Source organism: Primulina huaijiensis, chromosome 17, assembly GCF_012295235.1.
Source record: "Primulina huaijiensis isolate GDHJ02 chromosome 17, ASM1229523v2, whole genome shotgun sequence".
NCBI classification, from domain to species: Eukaryota; Viridiplantae; Streptophyta; class Magnoliopsida; order Lamiales; family Gesneriaceae; genus Primulina; species Primulina huaijiensis.
This window is the reverse complement of record NC_133322.1, coordinates 1,234,973-1,247,309: the sequence shown is the minus strand read 5'-3', so window position 1 is coordinate 1,247,309 and position 12,337 is coordinate 1,234,973. Positions and strand designations below refer to the sequence as shown.

Genomic DNA, 12,337 nt, shown 5'->3' with positions numbered 1-12,337 from the left:
AAAAATTGAATGGGTTGGATTGGTAAAATAGCAGCCTGTTTGGAGGGTGATCAAATGGGTTGAGCCCGTTTGGGTTGCGGGTCAAGATGGGTTGAGCCCAAACGCCCGCCAAATTATGATAAAATTTTATATTTTTAAGTTTTATATAAAAATTGGAATAAGTTTCATTTGCCTCCATGTCTTAGAATAAATATATTGATAATTTACTCTTAGAACAAATATATATAAAGAAAATAAAAAGAGAGAAATTTACAAATATACATACAGAAAACAAAAAGGAAGAAATTCCTGTAAATTTTATTCATGAATCTTAAAATAATTTTTAAGCATAATAGTTATTTGTGAACCCAAGAGCGGTTTCGTTTGAAGTCCGACGAGTTGCATTGAAATTTTGTGAACTATGTGTATTGTTGAAGGCATTATATTTTTTAATTATGTGTATTGTTGAAGACATAATATTTTTTAAAATTTACAACCATCTCTTTACTCGACTTTATGTTCTCTTCCATGTCTCGATCTTCATGTTTGGTTTAAACACTTTACTTTTTTTGGATTATGTTGTATGCTTTTTTAATGTCTTATTTCAATATTTTTAAGTATTTTATGAAACTATTTGACTGAAATATATTTTTCTTCTATGTTTACTGTGATATTGTTTATCATTTTTTGCTTAAAAAAAATAAGCGGGTCGGCCCGCCTAACCCGCGGCCCAAGATGGGTTGGGCTGGGTTGACCATTTAGAGGCCCGCCGAAATGGCAGGCTGGCCCACCCCGCCAACCCGTTTTCACATGTCTATGCCTAAGGGTGGACTACTGCACCGTATCAAAAAAATTACAATATTAAAAATATTTATATTGATACCGTATCGAATTTCAGTATGTATAATTAGCATATCTATTATACTGAAATATTGTGGTATACCAAGATTTTGGTACGATGTCGGTATATACCGTTTTATATCGAAAAAATACATTGCATTTTTTAAATTAGTATATTTTTAATTTAAATATATTATTTCTATTTCGATATATAACAAAAATTTTCAAATTTCATATTGTTACCGTAATAAAAATTTCGATATCGATATCATAATGCACCAAATTTTGGGTATTTTTCGGTATGGTAACCTCGATATTTTTTCCCACCATACAGTAGTGCCCTTGTGCTAGACAAGACGTATTTGAAATTATTTATCTTTTTTTTTTTTTACGTTTTCAGTCGATGACTTATAGTTTATTTGACACAAAAAAGTCTTGTACATCGAGTTTAAATTTCAATTGTAACAAAATTTTCTCACACTAAAAAAATTCATATTTTTCAATTTTGGGATGAAACATAGAGTTGGAGCAATTACAAAAACACTTGATATATATAAAATATCGTTTGAACAATGTAAAATACAGATGACAGCACATCATATTTAAAAAATTATTGATTTCTAAAAAACGACATGACCCGATTAAAAATCAAATCTTTGGCTGTAACACCCAATACAAAATCGACATGAGCATAATTCTTGACGTATTGAACCTGCAGCGACTTGTCCAATTTCATTGCATCGAGCAAATCTTCCACATCCTGAACATCCGATAACGCATCTCGTCCTCCATAGCTCAGCAAGAGAGGGATATCCCCAGAAATCTTGGACAAGTCGTAAACGGGTGGGTCGGGTGCACCGTAATGTTCTATATTCAGCTGAGTACTTCCGTAGTCATATTTGGACAGTTTTGCATCTCGCACAGCTGCATCAGTAAGTGTATTGTCCTTTGATCAATCACTTAAAACTAAACATGGGATAAGACAATATATACGTACGACTTACTTTGGGACAAGTGGATCAGGTTCTTTGTTGAAGTAGATTGGGGTTCATTCTTGAGGGCTATATCTATGGTTGATTTATTCAGGCAGCAATTATTTCCTTTACATATGATTAGAAAATGACAAAAAGTAATTACTAAGATCAATTTCTTCTTAAAAAATTAAATAAATATTGTTTGTGCATATACCCGTGAGTGCTGTTAACAGGTCATAGCAATTTACTTCCGGATTGTCACATAGAGTTTTCATAAACATTTCCTCTTGTACCCTGCGGTTTAATTGGGAAGAAAAAGAAAATCAAGCACGTTCACAAGATTTTTCTTATTTTTGAACTTTTATATGGGATGCTGATATAAAATGAGACGAACCCTTTGGGATTGAACTCCGACAAGCCCAAGATCGATACCGCCTGCCGGCAGAAAATCATAAGGCACAATGTATCCATCCCTTATATATACATATATCAAAAAATGATATTTCGTGTGAAATTTTCTGATCGCTTACTTCACCAACGAAGGCTTTGGCTGCTACAACACCGAGGGCTGTGGTCATGTGACTTAAGTATGCAATCGGGCTTAACAGTGCTGCTGATTTTATCCTATCACTCAGCCTTCCCTCCGAAAATGCCGCCAATGCCACCAAAGTCCCCTGTCCATCAATTATTTAGTCACATATTGTCATAGTTTAGACAAAACCAACAGTTGATAGATTACCAATGAATGGCCAACGTAGTGAATTTTCTGAGCAGTTTGGTTGAAAACCAAGTCCGCAACAGTCGATAAATCGTGAATCACCAACTCGTCCCATGTCCAATTCCAATATTCCTGTCTCAGTTTCAAAAAATGATTTTGCAATCCTCGAATATTTCGAAGGATAAGTGGCAATGAAACACAATTTGAATACCTGCTTGGCGGGATCAAGGGTGAGATGCCGACGACTATATCTGGTTCCTCTTGTATTTGAAATCCAGACATCGAATCCGTTATCAACCAAAATCAGCGGCAGTGCCTCGTCGGGTGAATTCAGCAACCATGACATACCATCCTGTAAATATTGTTTTCTACCACTTGAATTGTCTATTTAGTCTCTCATCATATATAATCAACTTCATTGTGAAATATATGTGAAATTTTAAAATATTCTAGATATTTCATGGCAATAAGTGCATATTGCACTATTAGAATATTTTAATATGGCAAATTTTTGTTAACTTAGAGGTGTCAAACTGTATTAGGTTCGTCGGATTGGTCTGTTCTGTCATATAAAATAGGTGGATTGAGTTGACAATTTCTCAAACGCATCAAAACCGTCGGACGGTCTAATGGTGGTTTGCGGCAAGTCCAATCGCCAAATTACACAAGCCTCGGGTTGGTATGCCCCACCCCACCCAGCTTAATTGTGAGTAGGTTGTGGGCCGTCCCATCCCGATGACCGTTTTCACACCTTTAGTTAGACTACGTACTTTATATTATCTAAGTTGTGAACGTTGATAGATTATGAATAATGCAGAGTTCAAAAGAAATAGTTAATTGGATGAAAAAGTAAGTCTTGACACATTACTCCTCGGAGGAAGGCTGTAACAAATAAAATGAATCCATACCACGATTACTCCATGTTGAAGAAGAACCGGTGGCCGGTCTGAACCGCCGCCTCTTCCACCAGCCCGGCCCTCAGGAATCCTTTGAACGCTTAGTATGTATCCATCATCAGTTATCGCCTGAAAAAGGTTACAAAAATGTCGTTTTTCAAATTCGTTTCAAAATAAAAATATATATGCAAATGAATGGATCCCAGTCATCATCACCTCAAATTCTTGACACTTGTAACCAAGTGAGTTGATTGCGGCGGCACACAAAGCTTCCGGTGGCTGCCCAAAACCCAGTGGAAGACTTCGGCCGGAGAATGCCTGACGAGGGAGGTGTGCTAACATCAGCAAAAAGTAACCGGAGACAGCCAAATTGAGCAGGAAATTATGGCCGTTCGAAGCCATTTGATTGCTTAATGATTTTTCTTACGAGGAGCAATGTATGCCAGTTTGCTTCTGGGACTCACTCAAGGATTCATGAGATTTATACGTGTGGGTGTGTGCAATGTGTTGCTGGGATACATGACTCGAGAATTGCGATTTGTGTTCTTTTTAAGGCAAAATGAATCGAGATCCTAGTACTTAGGTATATTACTAGTATTGTTAATGAAGATTGCAAAATTATCTTATCCACATGATTATAAATTTATCCCAAATTAGTCTGCCTGGTAAACACCTGTAATCTGAGGAACCAGTAAAAGTGGACAAAAACATCATAGATCAATAATATGAATATATTGTAACTCTGTTTTGTATACACATGGACCGTGGGCAGAGCTTGAATCTATTACTTAATAATCGGGATAATAATATTTTGATCTCGAATATCTACCATCTAAATGATTTAGCCATTATGACTTTCGCATTCTCATCTATTATAAACTAAAAATTTGAGTTCAAAATTGTTTGCAAATTAACGACGGAACCGCATGCTTTCACCTCTCATTAGATACGAAAGTTCAACTAATGACTTAAATCCCAATTTACAGGACTTGTGGTCACGAGTGCAGTAAAGGGTAAGCACCCGAAAGCCAAAGCCCCTTTCAGTTTCTTCTCCACTCAAATTTTTTCACTGTCAAATTCCCAAATTTTTACCCTTTCGCCAAACAATGAAAGCCTTTGCTCTTTCTAGGTCCTCAGGACACCCGTTTCTCTCAAGAACAACCTTTCTCCGCTCAAGGTGCAGTCTTTGCTTCCCTCTAACACATTTATGGGTTATTGTTTTTTGGGTTGTGAATATTTGGTAATTTCAAAGAACGGAGCAGGGTTTTGTTTTGTTTTTTTGCTCAGTGTAGATTCTTGATACAACGTAACTTCAAGTTCCCATTTTTTTTTGGGCTTTTCTGTGTCAGTAATCCTGTGGATGGGTTGATGCAAAGTTGTGGAAATGGTCTGGGTTTGCACCCCTTTTCCCCTTTCTTTTGTGGTTGTTTATGTTTTGCACTATAGTGGCTGTCGATAGTAGAACCTGTTGCACACCTTCTGTTTGATATGAATACCAGCAAGATGAAGAAGATAAACAAAGAACTAAACTTTTGAAGTGTTACTCTCTGGGCAACTTGGGTGAGCACGACCTTAATTAGAATTATATCTCCATGGATTCAAAAAAATCAGCTATAATTAAGTGGAATGGTCTCGCCGATTTTAGCGTAGGCTTTGCAACACTGTTATAAAGTAAAATAGTTCAATTGTACAATTTGAGCATCCTATAGCTACCTATCCTAGATTGGTGACATCCATTTAACCATCTTTATCACCTGCAGGACTCAAGCCCTGGTTCCTCAAAAGTTTTTCTTTTCTCGAGCAAAATACTGTAAGATCTTATTATCATTATTGGCATCCTCCATAAAGTTGCATGCAGATATTCACCTTTTCTTTGTAATATAACATTGTGGAATCTCTTTTGGTTGGAAGCTGAATCTGGGTTAGATGGATCATTTAGAGCAAGGGTTGTGCCTCAAACCTTGTTAGCAGCCGAAAAGGAAGAAGCAAAGGCTGTATTGAGCTTATTCTTGAAGAAACTAGGTTTAAGCAGTGTGCTGGCAGCAAGAACCATAAACAAGTCGGATGGTTTTATTGATCACCTGCTGTCGCAGCTTCACTCCGTTCACAAGTCTCGCTACTTAGTGGGTTCGGTTTCTTATTTCTGGTTCTCTCTAAACACTCTTGAAACTTATTGTTTTGTTTTGTTAAGGCTTTTTATATTCCTGCTTCAGGTCGGGAACTCACAACTCTTGAGATCAGGGACGCTCTTAACCCGTACCTTGAGACACTCCTTGAGGAGTATGGATCAATTTTGGTAGATTTTGTTGAAAGCTTTCCCAACCATCCATCTCCTGTAAAGAAAAATACTAAAGAAATTGTTCAGAAACAACCATTGGTAGAAACTTCTGCTACATCTATTTCTACTCTCAACTCTAAGAAGTTAAAAGCCCTGGCTCGAGTTAGTGACATTAGCCCAACAGGGAAGCTTCCTCCGCACATTGTCTACCTTTTAGAGCTTGGTATGGAACTTGAAGCAATTAGAGAAGTTACACGCAAATTCCCAGCATTCGCTTACTATAGTTTGGACGGGAAAATCAAGCCTGTCATTGAATTTCTTCTCGATCTAGGCGTGCCAAAAGTAGACATCCCAGGCATCCTGAGTAAAAGACCTCAACTGTGTGGAATTAGCCTCACAGGAAATTTGATTCCCACCATGGAATATCTCGAGGAGCTTGGTGTTGATAAGAAGCAATGGGCAAAAGTAATATACCGCTTCCCTCCGCTTCTCACCTACAGCAGATCAAAACTTAAATCAACTGTGGATTTTCTTTATGAGAAGGGCCTCTCTGCTGAGAATGTAGGTAAGATTATTACTCGCTGCCCGAATATTATAAGTTATAGTGTGCAGGAAAAGTTACGCCCCGCGGCCGAGTATTTCGAGTCTTTGGAGGTTAATGTCGCACTTCTTCTCCAACGATCTCCTCAAACATTTGGTCTCAGCATTGAGGCTAATTTGAAGCCCATGACTCAATTTTTCTTGGACAGAGGATATAGTTTGGGGGATGTCACGACAATGATATCGCGATATGGGACGTTGTATACTTTTAGCTTGTCGGATAACGTGACACCAAAGTGGGACTTTTTTCTGACCATGGTGTATCCAAAGTCTGAACTAATCAAATTTCCGCAGTATTTCGGCTACAGTTTAGAAGATAGGATCAAACCTAGGTATGAGATTATGAGGAAACACAGCATCAAGCTGCTTCTGAATCAAATGTTGTCTCTGTCGGAACAGGACTACCATACACTCTTGAAGAAAAAAATGCAGAAAATGGTTGGTGAGTAGGCTTTTTCTGCATGTGAGTTAGTTGTCTGATGGATACTACATATGAAAAACTTTATTCATAGTATACGTGAGATGGTGAGTTTTTGTGTTATAATATGCTTGGTTGAAAATTTTATGGTTTATTACACTTCAATATTTTGTGAACTGAGTTCTATTATGCAAATGTTTGAGCTATGTTAGAAATTCATGTTTGAACTCGCAGTTCGATAATTTAGAATGCGAATCAAATATTATTTCAATCGGACGAAAAAAATTTGTGTGCAGCCTCGATTCATTTGCAACGCATATCAGATCACAATCTTTTCAAACAAAACGTCGTAAAGTAACTTACCTTGGTGCACGATCATTCAGTATCTGGTACGTAATCATCGGTAATTAACTGGCAATGATTCGAATTCATGTTTACCATATATCTGCAATAAAGAAAGATATGTGTTAAAGTCTATAGCAAATTAGCAAGTGAGTGCTCTTTGTAAAGGTGAGTGATATAATCAATCTAGATCAAAGTCTTTGAACTCGTATTGATTTCGTAAATTATGATATCGTTGAATTTACATATTTAGTTTAAGCGTTTTTATAATTCTCAAAACACCTTTGACCATCCAACTTTATATATCATATTTTTCATATATTTTGTTTTTTCTCTTATAATTTCAAATTTAAAAAATTAATAACTTTCATTTTAAATTCTTTTGGGAAAAACTAATTCATTTTTTAATTTTTCTATGAAACATATGTATCATGTATGTCACGATCCATTAATATATAAATTTTGTAGTATTTGAAATTAGTTTTCTTCGCTAAAATTCTTGTAAGCTGGTTATGAGACGAATATTTTATTTAAGTCACCAATAAAAAATTTTATTTTTTTTATTGTTAACATTGACAAAATTTACTATTTTTGTGAATAAAGATTCATGAAAACGACTCACAATATACTATCTTAGTCTTAGGATAAGAGATACCAAGGATATGTTGAACTCAGCCCGATCACCGTTTGGACTCACCGCGTCCTCCAAGGTTGAAATACCAAATAAACCACAAATTAGAACCACAATTAAAAGCCTAAAACAATCTCACACTCAAATAGCTAAATAGATCATGTTCAACAAATGTTAACACGGGAAAAAAGAAACAAAAAATGGCAAGTCCCTCATAAACTCAATTATTCCGAAACATAACTCCTCTGTATCTGATCAAAATGGAGTGATGTAGAAAATCAATGTGGAAAACCTCCTCCAAACAGGCTCAAGCAGACTTTGCCATGTGCCGAACCAAGTCAATCACACGGTTGCTGTGACAGTGTAGTACATTAGTATTGCATCCAACATATAGTCCAAAGTTAGAATAAACGGGGGAAAATATCTTTTCTTCATGATATGTACCTGTAACCCCATTCGTTGTCATACCAAGAGACAACTTTCACGAAGTTTCCGTTAAGGGCGATTCCGGCCTTGGCATCAAATATGCTGGACCTATTCCGAATCCAATTCATAACGTATGTGGCAGTGTCATATAACAAATAGAGGGGTGAAAAGATTAAAGACTTCAGAAAAATATGCACCTACTTGGGGAAATAACCAAGGGAAAGGGTGAGTAAATAAAATAGTCAATTTTACGAGAGAAGAAACAAGACAACGACGAGTTTCTAGGAAATTAAGACCTTGTAGGCTTAACTTCAAACAACGTTGCTAAAGGCTAAAAAGAAACTGATAAATCATTAGCTAAACAAGCAACAAGAAGGAAGTAAATCCCGAGTCCTTACCTACAATCACCAACAAAGTCAGTGGACACCACATCATCTTCTGTGTATCCCAGGATACCCTTCAATTTGCCCTCAGACTCCTCCCTATAAAACAGTTAAATCGCCCGTGTATATCAAATATTCAGTAAATGGAATGAAGCCTCCTTTACAAATCATTGAGGAATTTGGTTTCACAAGATTGAAGGATCATTACTTGATAGCGGCTTTAATTTCATCATAGGAGGCTGCTTTTTCGAGCCTTGCAGTTAGGTCAACCACTGAAACATCAACAGTTGGAACACGGAAAGCCATTCCGGTAAGCTTCCCATTCAGGGCAGGAAGTACTTTCCCAACGGCCTGTGCACATAAATGAAATAAAGAATATTGCATAATGTAAAACCGACCAATAAGTATTAAGGAACATTACACCAGGTGGACAAAGATTATCATCACATTCAAGTATTCATACAGGTGTGAGTGCGTACAACTGCTGAAACATGTACCTTAGTTTTGCGGCAAACGGTATTTGCATTTTATTCAAATTGGCCAAATATGGAATACCGAACTTTCCAGTTCGAAGATGATCCCATCAATTACATTATGTAAATAGTAATTCATAACACGTACCTTTGCAGCTCCAGTACTACTAGGAATAATATTGAATGAAGCAGCTCTTCCACCTCTCCAGTCCTTCATTGACGGACCATCAACAGTCTTCTGTGTTGCTGAAGACCATAGGACAGAGTGACAGACATCGTCAATGGCCATTTCAATCCATGTAAAAAGGCCAAGTTCATGCCATAAGGAAGCAATAACTCCTCATGTAGCATACAGTATTATATTTCCTGATGGATCCAAAATATGTTTCCTTTTATCGAAAGACGTATGCTGTACACGGGATGTGTTTTATTCCATTGTAGCACAGTTTCATCAGTCATGTTAAAAGTAAGAAAACTCCAGGAATAGATATGCTTACCCGTAATTGAGTGGACAGTTGTCATCAGCCCCTCAACAATGCCAAACTTATCATTAAGAACCTGTGGCATAAGAATACAATACATTTGATATACATAAGGAAGTTATTACTGCATAATTTTAGCTGGATAATTAAGTTAAGAATAGACCTTAGCTAGTGGGGCAAGACAGTTGGTAGTGCAGCTAGCATTAGAAACAATGTCAATATCTTGTTTGTATTCTTTCTCATTGACACCCACAACGAACATGGGAGCATCCTTACTTGGGGCGGAAATTACCACTTTCTTGGCACCTCCCTGATAGTCAGATAAGAGAACCAAAAACAGTTCAAATAATAGTCTACATTATAAGTACTCTGTGACCCAAATGAAGACGAAACATGGCGTGTTTGTTGAATAAATCAAAATGTGGGAAATTAGACTACCTTGGACTATGGTAACTCCAAAATAATGATTATGTTACGAGGCAAACCTTCAAATGAGCAGCAGCCTTGTCCTTATCAGTGAAAACACCTGTGGACTCCACAACATATTCGGCTCCAGCTTCACCCCATGGGATTTCCTCTGGGTTTCTATTCGTAAAAAAAAGTACGTAGTATAAAAGATGCTAAAAATTATACCGACTGCTAACGAGTGAGATGAGTAACTCTCACCAAAGACAGCCACTGGCTTGTCACCAAAGAGAAGGGTCTTTGAATCCTTGACGGTGAGTTCATGCTTTTTCCATTGACCATGAACACTGTCGTATTTGAACATATATGTCTACATGCCAAAAAAGCCAATGGTGGTCAAATAGCATATACAAACAACATTTGGCGAAACAAAACTTCAATCGTACTTTTCCCTCAACAAGAACAAATCTATTGGCAACAAAGGAACCAATAGTAAAAAATAGCCAACATTTACATGCATTTCCTAACTTCGGATAGACAAACACAGCATGCATTTTTACATGTACGTTGGGTAGCAAGCAGAGTAAGGCATCAATCACGATTATAAAGCCACAAAAGATAGAGAATGAATATTTCCCCCCAAAAAAAGGACAATACCATGTAATCTGTGGTAATAAATGGATCATTAACAGCTACAAGCTCAACGTCATCACTCTGCAGCGCAACTCTAGCCACCAATCGTCCAATCCTTCCAAATCCTACAAAAAAAACACCAAATCACATCACATGGTGTTAAAAAAATCTTACAGGAAAAATGGAGTAACCTATATTTCCTTCTACAAATTTAACAAAAACAGAATTTTAACAGTACCATTGATTCCAATCTTTATTTTGGCCATGATGAATGCGAGATCTAGAGCACAAAAACGGGGAAAAAAAGAGTTCGTAGGAGTAGAGAGTATAATAGTTAAACGGCTTTTGAGATCGCAAATGTAGAATGGTGGGCAAACGAGATCGTTATCTAGAAGTGTGAGGCGTTACACTCGATGATGAAATTTGGTGGGTTCATTCCACATGCTGGAACGACGACCTCGGAGTGCAGGGGGAAACGGTCGCCACGTGGGCATTGGCGATTTTATGGAAAAAAAATATTCAAAATGTTCTAATAATTTTTGTGCATTTTGTGTTGTGATTCTATAATTATTCCATTTTAGATTTGGTTTTGTGAGTTGACTTATATTTTGGGTTCTGGGCTTATTTTGTTGGATTGCTGATATTACATTAAAAAATGTTAACATTACGTCGAAAAATATTGACGTAATCGACATTATTAAATAAAAAATAATTAAAAAAACAGAAAAAAAACCAACTTACATAACAAAAAAATCGAAATTGAATACTTATAAAACTAAAATACAAATAAACAAACTTTCATGACTATTATACATGTTTTATTCATTTATTCACTTTTCTTTTCTTTTTAAAATCAAATTCACTTTCTTTTTAGAATTAATTGGGAGTTATATCATCTTAATTTCTTTAAACAAATCTTCCACCACCATTGTATATACATAAAATAAAAAAAAAATACTATTCCTAGCAATCCATGAGATGATTCACATACATAGAATTTTAATATAATAAATTATTTTTCAAAAATCTTAAAGTTATTATTTGGATTTTGGAATGAGCTTTGATCACTCAAATATAACGACATTTCTAATATCAGTGTCTAAATTTGTGGATAACACAAAGCCATAAACTCATGACTCAATTGCTGACGTATTAATTATTCAAAGAAAACAAAATTTTGGATGTACATTTCAATTTCATGACATGGACAAACCAATTATATTTAGAGAGTATTTAGAGGAATTGCTACCGAGCACTTCAAATTTCATAATTCAATATCTTTTCAAAGTTTTAAGATGAATTAATTTGATCATCCAAAAATCATACTTTAAGGAGTCATTTGTTTGTTGCAAATGATAAGCATTAGTTGATTACACATCGTTGTTTCATTCAACATCTCAGTCAAGTTTTATAGATTTGACTCATTATGAAATCAGTATATTAATTCATCGTCTCTATAACGTCCGGCTTTTATCATCTCATTCTATCAATTAAACAATGTCTAAAAATCGATAATAAGTGTATAATCTATTTTATTTTATTAAAGTTGAGGACATGATAGTAACCACTTAGAAAGGATACCAACTTTTGCTTCCAACTTTATTCTTATATGATATTAATATTACACTGTTGTTTTTTTGTTTTTTAAATTTCAACACACACTTTTATTTTTATTTTTTTTATTTCAACAATTCAAATATCAATTTAGTACTTTCATAATTTGTCAAATTTCAATTTAATCCATCGATAATGATAAAAAAGACTGTACACACGCGATGCGTGTACAGAGTAACTAGTATTCAGTTAATTATGTCAGGAGAATTAAACATCCTACAAGTGATTGAACAAGTATGACTGAA

The 12,337-nt window shown here is 35.7% G+C and overlaps 3 protein-coding genes across 4 annotated transcripts; 1 reads left to right on the top strand and 2 right to left on the bottom strand.

The window, feature by feature from the left end:
- Positions 1 to 1,329: 1,329 nt before the first annotated feature.
- Positions 1,330 to 3,999, bottom strand: LOC140963060 (triacylglycerol lipase 2). 2 transcript variants are annotated; one of them, XM_073422279.1, is made up of 9 exons: positions 3,624 to 3,999; positions 3,420 to 3,536; positions 2,723 to 2,863; positions 2,533 to 2,643; positions 2,324 to 2,467; positions 2,188 to 2,228; positions 2,008 to 2,087; positions 1,824 to 1,886; positions 1,330 to 1,743 (listed from the first exon to the last, which is right to left on the bottom strand). In XM_073422279.1, the coding sequence occupies exons 1-9, from the start codon at positions 3,807 to 3,809 to the stop codon at positions 1,430 to 1,432; spliced, it is 1,197 nt and encodes a 398-aa protein (XP_073278380.1). In that variant the 5' UTR covers positions 3,810 to 3,999; the 3' UTR covers positions 1,330 to 1,429. The 2 variants fall into 2 exon arrangements, with proteins under 2 accessions (XP_073278380.1, XP_073278379.1); XM_073422278.1 differs by having other exon boundaries at positions 1,335 to 1,743; positions 1,824 to 1,919; positions 3,624 to 3,994.
- Positions 4,000 to 4,309: 310 nt separating this feature from the next.
- Positions 4,310 to 6,879, top strand: LOC140963059 (transcription termination factor MTERF5, chloroplastic-like). Its single transcript, XM_073422277.1, has 4 exons — positions 4,310 to 4,584; positions 5,168 to 5,217; positions 5,319 to 5,534; positions 5,621 to 6,879. Exons 1-4 carry the CDS (start codon positions 4,514 to 4,516, stop codon positions 6,733 to 6,735), a joined length of 1,452 nt encoding a protein of 483 aa, XP_073278378.1. The 5' UTR covers positions 4,310 to 4,513; the 3' UTR covers positions 6,736 to 6,879.
- Positions 6,880 to 7,800: 921 nt separating this feature from the next.
- On the bottom strand, positions 7,801 to 10,877 carry LOC140963063 (glyceraldehyde-3-phosphate dehydrogenase, cytosolic-like). Its single transcript, XM_073422282.1, has 11 exons — positions 10,717 to 10,877; positions 10,503 to 10,603; positions 10,085 to 10,215; positions 9,926 to 10,025; positions 9,604 to 9,750; positions 9,456 to 9,516; positions 9,107 to 9,204; positions 8,694 to 8,836; positions 8,501 to 8,584; positions 8,121 to 8,210; positions 7,801 to 8,029 (listed from the first exon to the last, which is right to left on the bottom strand). The coding sequence occupies exons 1-11, from the start codon at positions 10,742 to 10,744 to the stop codon at positions 7,984 to 7,986; spliced, it is 1,029 nt and encodes a 342-aa protein (XP_073278383.1). The 5' UTR covers positions 10,745 to 10,877; the 3' UTR covers positions 7,801 to 7,983.
- Positions 10,878 to 12,337: the final 1,460 nt, after the last annotated feature.

Bases quoted from the DNA above. Each gene is read 5' to 3' on its own strand.
- LOC140963060 (XM_073422278.1), bottom strand. From the start codon at position 3,809: ATGGCTTCGAACGGCCATAATTTCCTGCTCAATTTGGCTGTCTCCGGT. The intron at 2,088-2,187 runs GTTCGTCTCATT...ATTAAACCGCAG, and splicing joins TCGGAGTTCAATCCCAAAGG to GGTACAAGAGGAAATGTTTA. The intron at 1,920-2,007 runs GTATATGCACAA...TCATATGTAAAG, and splicing joins CCTGTTAACAGCACTCACGG to GAAATAATTGCTGCCTGAAT.
- LOC140963059 (XM_073422277.1), top strand. From the start codon at position 4,514: ATGAAAGCCTTTGCTCTTTCTAGGTCCTCAGGACACCCGTTTCTCTCA. The intron at 5,218-5,318 runs GTAAGATCTTAT...TTTGGTTGGAAG, and splicing joins CTTTTCTCGAGCAAAATACT to CTGAATCTGGGTTAGATGGA. The intron at 5,535-5,620 runs GTTCGGTTTCTT...TTCCTGCTTCAG, and splicing joins CAAGTCTCGCTACTTAGTGG to GTCGGGAACTCACAACTCTT.
- LOC140963063 (XM_073422282.1), bottom strand. From the start codon at position 10,744: ATGGCCAAAATAAAGATTGGAATCAATG. The intron at 10,216-10,502 runs GTATTGTCCTTT...TTTGGCATGTAG, and splicing joins TTATTACCACAGATTACATG to ACATATATGTTCAAATACGA. The intron at 8,030-8,120 runs GTACATATCATG...ACACTGTCACAG, and splicing joins GACAACGAATGGGGTTACAG to CAACCGTGTGATTGACTTGG.